The following is a 9,003-nucleotide window of genomic DNA, read 5'->3' as shown; positions in this document are numbered from 1 at the left end:
CTGCATGTATCTTCATAATACTAACACAAAATTTTTGAAATGCCTGTGTAGATGGTGCAACATTAAGACGAACATACAACCAAAAACCAGATAACGATGCAAATGAGTTAGTAAGTTTAAAGTTACTAAAGTTTTAATTCCAACATGCAAAGGTATGGTTCCTGTAATTTTGCATATTCTCTTAATCTATGATATTCAATTTACTTTTTTTGCCAACAGAGTAGTGGACTGATAAACTCAGATTATCGATCAGTCAATCATTCAGATAGATAATCAGATATAAAGGAATGCGGAAGACTAAGGCAGAAAGTAAATGCAACACACAAGTTTGTTTACCCAGTTCGATACAGTGTGTATCTACATCTGGGGGACGATCACCGATGCGTCCAATCCACTAACTCAGAATCCAATGTACAAAGGTAAAGAAAAAACGATCTCACCCAAGTGATCCTCACAAGGTCAGTACCCAGTCTACATAGGTTTAGTGGATTGTTGAAGTCGGAGAGCCATGCATTCAGAAGTCCAGTGAAATCCCTTCAATGGAGAGCTAACTCTGATGCAGTCCGCTTCACTGACGCAGCCCCACGTTGTTCCCACAATTGAGTGATCTTCGCGTCCAATTGTTTAAGCAGTATTGATTCTTCTCAAGTTCACTTCGTAATCACCATGAACTCTTGTTCTTGAGAAGAGGCATAAAATCAGAGATGTGTATCTTTTTAGTATAGAGTGTTGCGGCTTCAATCAATGCAACCCTAACTTTTGAGAGTATATGTGTATATATACTTCTTTGACTTGGATACTCTCCAAATATAGCTCTGGTTGTAAAAGGTAGGACTTTGTGTAGAAAAAGATCTTGCATCTTCAAGAAGATTATGTCCATACATTAAGATATGATTCGCTGATATTCTTTCCAAAATATTCATCTCATAAACGAGTCTGCCAGCTTTTAGAAACTTTCATTTATCAAACCTTCGGTGGCTTGATCAAGAGATGCGCCTGTTGATTTTACTGATCAATCAGTCTTCTTCAAGGACGGTCAGACACCAAGCTAAACCCTATCTTAATTTGCCAAAATAATATCGCCAATTACATGTTGGGATTTTTTCTTTAAATAATAAAACACTAACAGTTCCATTGTATCTTAATCTTTTATTTTTTTGTTCTTTTACATCAAAATTTCGTTGTGTATGTTGCATCCCTTTGCTGATTACTTGCATTTATTAAGTTGGGTAATTTTTTTATTTTTTTTTTCGGTTACTCAATTTCTGCCAAACTGTTTTCAGTGCTCATTGCTTTGATAGACCAGTGTAAAAGTTATCATTATACATTTTCTTTAAAAAAAAGTTGTTATCATATTACCTATTGGTGACTAATAACTTCAAGCAGAACTATATGTTTGTGTTTTCACTAGGACTATTTGGTCCAATGGTACTCGGGTTGGATTTCCATGTGGAAGATTGTGAGTTCAAGCCTCAGTGGAGGCGTTATTAGATCTTTGTGTTTCAGTAGGTTGAGAAAAATATGTTTGTGTTTTCTCTTTCGAAATATAGTATAACTTACAACAAACCACAATTGGATTCAATTATACATGTTATGGTATTGTAATGTTTACTATGATATTACATTCCAATTGTGGTTAACTGTGATCACCCCTTATTGCTTGACAGACCATTGTAATTTTATGTGCCCATTTTTTTTTCTAAGTTGTTAATATATTATGATTTACTGATTATTATGTGTTTATGTAGTAGTAATTGTTTAAACAATCCCGTTACAAACTTAGTCCTTTTTTTTTCTTCTTTTCGAAGTAGTTAGTATAGGATGATTTGTTGACTAATATGTGTATGTCTTATCTATATCTAATTAAACATAATGTCTATTTGGTTTTATAGAGTATGGCAATTTAGGTTTTTTTTTTTCCTAATTTCTTACTATATCATCATTTGTTGAGTAATATGTCTTTTTATCATCTATAGTAAACTGTAGATCAAACTAATAGGGCAAGGTCTAAGTGTAAAATAACAACATCATGTGTGGTTTTTAGAATATAACTTATAAGCAAGTCCATCAAACTGAATCTTATATGTGTTTTAGCCACTCTTTACATGTTATTCTATGATATTATCTAATCATGATAGAGGCAAATGATGATAAACATGTCTGCTAGAGCTGTCAAAACGGGCCAGCCCGGCCCATATGGGCTGGCCCGTCACGGGTTGTCAGAAAACGAGCCCGACCCGACCCGTTTTTCAATACGAGTTGGGAAACTTGGCCCAACCCGTATACTACGGGCTGGCGGACTAAACGGGCCAGCCCGCCAGTCCGTTTATTTTTTTTTAATTTATTTTTTTAATTGATATAAATATTTGTGTATGATAAAAATTGAACCTTTGACCTCTCATGTAAATAATCAAGCTTTAGTCCACTTGAACAACCTACAACTTTTGAAACAAAATTGTGTATAAATATAAATAAATATATATAGATATATATGAAAAGTACACATATTCACATATACCCACGTGTAACTATAATTAACTTATAGAGTTTATAAAATATATAAAATAAATAAACTTTATGTTAACTATATAATTATATTAATATTTACATAAAATTATAATTAATCATATAAATAAAGCTTGTAAACATAATATGATTAATTTAACTATATATAATTGAGTTTATAATTATTTATCCGTTATATATATATATATATATATATATATATATATATATATATATATATATATATATATATATAATGCTAGTTCATTAAATGTCAACCAATAAAATGATTCATGAATTATACAAATATATAATATATAATTATGAAACATAATGTATGTAATTATGAAAACATATAATACATGTTCATATGTTGTATGGTTATATATTTATATAAATAATTTACAATTGAGTCTCCGTACAACTACTCATGTACAGACGTACAGCCGGTATAGCTGTGGTATATGTCTAAATAGTTGAGCAATATATGTTTATGTACCAAGGATATCTATATTGATACTTGTTTTATTTTGTACCGTAAATCAATAATGAACCTCAGCTCGCTTAACTATTTAAAGTTATGACTTTTGTTGTGTAAATGAATTTCTAGCATCATAATTTCATTATATACATTCAAAAAAAAAAAATATACATTCTTGAACAAAATTATATTCTACGTACTACAGTTGAAACATGCTTTCTAGTAAAGCCGATTATTTATATAAATAATTAAATATAATTAAATATATAACCATACAACATATGAACAATAAGTACAATTAGTCTAATTGGTTAGATGTTTGTAATAGAAGTGAATTAAATTGAGAGGTTATGGGTTTAAGTCTTGCCATAAGCAAATATTTTACACTTAAACTAAAATATATTAAAAAAAATAAAATTAATAATGGCTAAACGGGCCAACCCGTGTAACCCACGGGTTGGCCCGTTTGGACCCGGGTTACACGGGTCGGGCCGGGTCTAAAATTGCATGACCCAACCCGTCGTAAAAACGGGTTAAATGGGCCCACCCCGACGGGTTGGGCCCGTTTTGACAGCTCTAATGTCTGCCAATTTTTTGGAGAAAGTTTTGATGAAAATTATTGGGATCAGGATATTACCTAATATCAAATATTGGTAATCTGTTTTCAGATATTTATTTTTACAACTTTTGCCTTTTTTTCAAGTTGAGTAATTTTTTTTTTCTTTGTCAAGATGTTGACAGTATATGATAAATGGTTGATTAATAAGTGGTTGTCCTACCTATACCTATGTGAAGATAATCCCTAGCTATTTGCCTAGGAAACATAGAGTTGAAATTAGCATTACATTAAGTAGACTTGGATAACAGCTTGCAACTGAGACAAAGCCAATTTACAAAAACACAAAACATCATCACCCACCTACACCTAGTCACCATACTATTAAGTGAATCTTAATATTACAGTTCAACCAATTCAGCCTTCAAAACACACCAGCAAAAATAAACATTAGGGTGGATTACCAAAAACATAAAACCTAGTCTTAGTGCAAGCCATTTTCAACCTATTCCCTTTAATGCTACTCCATTTACTTCTCCTTCTTCACAACAGCAAGTCAGCAACCTTAGGTTTCTTTGAGCTCCCAATAGCATCAAAATCCTTCATTAGGCACCTCTTAAGAGGAATAGCAACAGCCCTATCGTCTAGATCCGCAGGAATTTCATCCAGCCCAACACACTAGTCCTTGTCAAAGTCTTCAGAACCAATTTCCAGTCCTTCACACTCTTCATCATCACTAACAAACACTTACTAAATGAGAAAAAAAAAACTTAAGCGTTACCTATTAAGTGTTTGTCATTTGTTAAAAGCATTCCTTTTTGTAGTTTAGATATCTACCTCACAGGCTTGACTAACATCCAAACCACCATCAGCTGACATGATCTCAGATTGGTTGCAAGCTAAGAAACCTGAGCAGTGTTGTGTAAGCACTGCTTCATCTCTACAAACACGTAGAATAGTGAAAGCAGGGTAATAACTCTCTACTTGATCTTTCTTCATAGCTATCCGAAATAGCATAGACATCCCACACAAACGTCTTAGCTCCATTGGAATAGAGTTATTACCCTAGGAAAATTTCATACCACTTATTGTGTCAAGGTTTAGCCTCACAAATCAGGTAAGAAGATTTTAAAAAAAATTTTGCATACCCCAAGATACTTCTCCTTTAAGTCAGCAGCTGCTATACCAACCAAATCAGCACATTCCCGATCCCATATGAGCATAGGAGCATCCTCAGTTTCATCAGCAACACGAACTATCACTCTATACCTCACAATCCTTTCTTGCCAATAGCTATTACACCTAGCACAATAGAGCATCCCTCGACTCTCAGACAGCTTTCTCTTGTAAGAATTAGTCTTGCAAGAGATAAAGTACCAATCACATAGACTCTCAACACCAACAATTCGACCAGCTACCCAATACTCCCCCAACTGCCCAGCATAACACAGTAAAGGTATTAATAGTTAGTTATTATACATCCTGCCTTACATACTTAGTTAAATTTTCAGTTTAGGTAACTATATTCCCACAGAAATAGATTATAAGCACTAATGTTAGTTAGTTATTGATAAATCCAACCTTATATACGTAGTTAAACTTACAGTTTACGAAACTATATTCCAACAAAAATAAATTATAAGCACTATTGTTAGTTAGTTAGTGATTATTGATAAATCCTGCGCTATATACATAGTTAAAGTTACAATTTAGGTAACTATATTCCCACAAAAATAGATTATAAGCACTTCATAATTTAAGTTACAGTTTAGGTAACTATATTCCCACAGAAATAGATTATAAGCACTACCATTAGTTACTTAGTGATTATTGATAAATCCAGCCTTATATACATAGTTAAAGTTACAGTTTAGGTAACTATATTCCCACAGAAATAGATTATAAGCAAAAAACTATAGCTTACATGTTTTTTACTGTAAATCTCCTCAATAGAACTGACCAACACTTCCTTGGAAGTACCACTACCATTAGGAAAACCAACACCAAGCCTAGATGAAGAATCAATACACCGCAATTGAGTTGAGTCACATGTGAAGCTACTAAAACAATAAACCAAGAAAACAATTAATGATTCATTAGGAAACAACCATTAAATTAGGAAAGACTTCGTAGGTACACTCATTGCATCAAAAGAGCTGCATATGCGCACTTCACCATCTGCGAAGTATAACAGATTAAATAAGTAAACAAATTATGTGTGCAGTAAATACTAAGTTACACTTACTGTCCATAAATTTTGCACGGAAAAGTTGGATCAAAAGTATCAGTGGTTCAACAACATCTTGGTTGAAATAAGGAAGAAGTTGATCCACATGGTCATCCCAAAGTGTGCACTTAATAGGATTTTTACTGCACACATAATTGTAAGAAAGTTAGACATACAGAATGTAATATATAGCTTACTAACTGTAATACACAGATGTGGAAAATAAAGAAGCAAAACTTACCTCATATCCTTAAGGACAAAGTCTATCAACCTAGTTCTTTTTTTTTTTTTTCCAGCTATTACCTTCTCCAGTGGGGAATAAATCTCCACAACTCTACCAATCACATCTAAAAACATAGGACTATGTTAAGAACACAATATGTCATATAGGATATTTTTGTATGTTTAAATCAAGGAATTTGAAGATAACAATTTTGGTTATGAATCACTTACCCATTAAAACTTTCTCATCAACATCTTGTTTTGAAAGTATAGCAGGGAAACTCTTGAACCGAAACATAGTTTTCAGGAAATTGATATGCTTATATTGCTTCACCAGAGTGTCATGCTTAAACTTTATCATATAACGCAAAGTGCTTGTTTTGTATTTGAAAAAGTTTGTGATACATAGGAAATTCCTAATCCCATAAACTTGCCCCTCCTTGAATTCATTCTTGTATTTGCAAACAATGTCCTTAGGTATGTGCACATGGATGAACATACCCTATATTTCAAAGAACCAAAATAACATAGTTAGAAGAACCTAGCAACACTTAAAGACAAGCTTAAAAAAAATATAAGAAGGTAATGTAGGAATAACACTTGTTGATCTACGAAAACACACTCTTGGCTTCTTATGTTGTTTTCTCCCTTTGTTTCAGTGACAACATAATTCCTTACACAACGCAGCTTAATCGCCTTCGTAGTAAGCTGTGGATGAAGTTCAGCACCAAGGATGAAAGGGCCAGACATCCTCTAGAGATGGTTACTGCAAATTGGAACTTCTTTAACCTTTATTGCTTACTAGACATTGTATTGTTTTGGTTTTCACTTCTCTCTTCGCATAGTTAGAAAATTATGTATCATTGCGTATGTATATATAACCCAGGAGATGACATCCTATACGTATTATTATATTACAAAATCTATAGACTTGATAGCAATCTCATACCCCTGGAAACTTAAAATGCACGCATAGTATGAAGAAGGCCATACCCATACCAACTCTACCCAACTACCTAAATATTAGCCTAAATATCTGAAGCCAATCTGATATCTTCTGAAATCTGATTAAAAAACTAATTAAATAATATAAAAGTATTTCAAATTAGGTGGGATACGTTCAGATTTGAATGACCAAAAAAAAAAAAAAAAAAACAGTGTAGCTTTGGATGGCGGGAAAATGAAGGCATTTCATTGGCTGAAAATTAATGACTTTTATATGTATATAGATAGATATAGATAGATTACACCATGGACTATGGTTTATTTTACATTGTAGACTTTAGTTCAAAATAATATTCAAATAATGTGTTTGAAGTTGACATATTTTGTATATGCAGTTGACAATTTATATGACTATAAATAAGTTGAAGATACACAAAATATGTTAATTATAGACCCATAACATCGTAACTACAAACACATAATATGTTAACTGCCAATACATAATATTTTAACAACATATTATGTGTCTGCAGTTAACATTTTCAATTTATTTACAAGCACATGAATTGCTAACTGTTGGTACAAAATATGTCAACTGCATACACATAATTTTTGGACCAGGGTCCACAATGCAAGATGAACGCTGGTCCATGATATAACAATTGAGTTATTATACAATGGATCATGGTCCAATATGGTGTTAATTTTTATTTTGTTGATGTTATCGAGAACCAATGGCGTATCATGTTACATATATGTATATTGTCAAATAAAATTGTAGTATAATTAACACGATATTTTGGTATTGCTATAATGAAATTTGTGTGTGGAAATAAAACTAAAAAGAAAAAAGTGTCAAATTGGTCCCCTAAGTTGAGTGGATAGTGCAATTGAGTCCCTTAAGTGAAAAAAGCTTCATTCAAGTCCCCTAAACCAGTAAAATTGTTCAATTAAGTCCAAATTGACTTGTTTATTAGGTTAAATGCATACGGTGTTGACACTGTCCTTATTTTATTTTTATTTTATTAAAAATATTATTTATTATAAATTAATTAAAATAATAATAATAATAATAATTAAAAAATTTAAATTAAAAAAAAAAACAGCCACTGGCCGGACAGCCAGTGGCGGTCTTCCTTCTTCAAGGACAGCCGTGGCCGTCCGGCTGTTTTTTTTTTTTTAAATTCTTTTTAATTATTATTATTATTTTAATTAATTTATAATAAATAATATTTTTAATAAAAAATAAAAGAAGGGCACGTGTCAACACCGTATGCATCTAACCTGATAAACAAGTCAACTTGGACTTAATTGAACAATTTTACAGGTTTAGGGGACTTGAATGGAGCTTTTTTCACTTAGGAGACCTAATTGCACTATCCATCCGACTTAGGGGCCAATTTGACACTTTTTCCAACTAAAAAATATAGCTCATGCAATAATGTATATTGTCAAATGAATTTGAAGTGTAATTAAAATGATACTTCAACATTACTATAATGAAACTAGTGTGTGTGGCAAATGAAACTAAAAAATATAGCTGATACAATAACGTATATTTTCAAATGAAACTAAAGTGTAATTAAAATGATACGACGTTGTTTTACCAATCCTTATACCATGGATCAGGGTTCACAGTGAACTGTGGACCCTGGTGCATGTGTATGTGTCTTGTGTTGTGAGTTTTTATGTATTGTGTTGTGAAATTTTGTACCTTAAGAGTATGAATTCTGTACCTGAAACAAATTAGTAATTGTGTCTTATGATATGAATTTATGTGTCTTGTGTTGTGAAATTTTGTGTTTATGAACACAAATTATGTACCTAAATGACTAAATCAGATTTGAAAAATAAGTAAATATATAACATGTGTCTTGTGTTATAATTTTTGTTGTGTTATGAAATTATGTACCTTATGAGTATGAATTTTGTACCTCGTTGTTTTGATCCATGATCCATAATGCTATATGAACCTTGGTCCATGATATAAATCAATCATTATTGCATGAACCATGATCCACACAATTGTGTGAACCATAAATAAAAAGTACATTTTTAATATACTAA

The 9,003-nt window shown here is 32.0% G+C and overlaps 1 protein-coding gene across 1 annotated transcript; it reads right to left on the bottom strand.

Moving 5' to 3' along the window:
• Positions 1 to 4,085: 4,085 nt before the first annotated feature.
• Positions 4,086 to 6,741, bottom strand: LOC109185076. Its single transcript, XM_019335072.1, has 9 exons — positions 6,670 to 6,741; positions 6,223 to 6,493; positions 6,011 to 6,116; positions 5,788 to 5,912; positions 5,669 to 5,720; positions 5,467 to 5,551; positions 4,691 to 4,975; positions 4,380 to 4,607; positions 4,086 to 4,220 (listed from the first exon to the last, which is right to left on the bottom strand). The coding sequence occupies exons 1-9, from the start codon at positions 6,739 to 6,741 to the stop codon at positions 4,086 to 4,088; spliced, it is 1,359 nt and encodes a 452-aa protein (XP_019190617.1).
• Positions 6,742 to 9,003: the final 2,262 nt, after the last annotated feature.

This window comes from Ipomoea nil, unplaced genomic scaffold, assembly GCF_001879475.1.
Source record: "Ipomoea nil cultivar Tokyo-kokei standard unplaced genomic scaffold, Asagao_1.1 scaffold1310, whole genome shotgun sequence".
NCBI lineage: Eukaryota > Viridiplantae > Streptophyta > Magnoliopsida > Solanales > Convolvulaceae > Ipomoea > Ipomoea nil.
Note: the sequence above shows the minus strand (reverse complement) of the source record. Positions and strands in the feature narration are given on the sequence as shown.

Excerpts from the sequence above, each read along its gene's own strand:
- LOC109185076 (XM_019335072.1), bottom strand. The coding sequence starts at position 6,741 with ATGTCTGGCCCTTTCATCCTTGGTGCTGAACTTCATCCACAGCTTACT. Across the intron at positions 6,494-6,669 it reads AGGCGATTAAGCTGCGTTGT|GGTATGTTCATCCATGTGCA; the intron begins GTAAGGAATTAT and ends TTTGAAATATAG. Across the intron at positions 5,913-6,010 it reads TTTGTCCTTAAGGATATGAG|TAAAAATCCTATTAAGTGCA; the intron begins GTAAGTTTTGCT and ends TTATGTGTGCAG.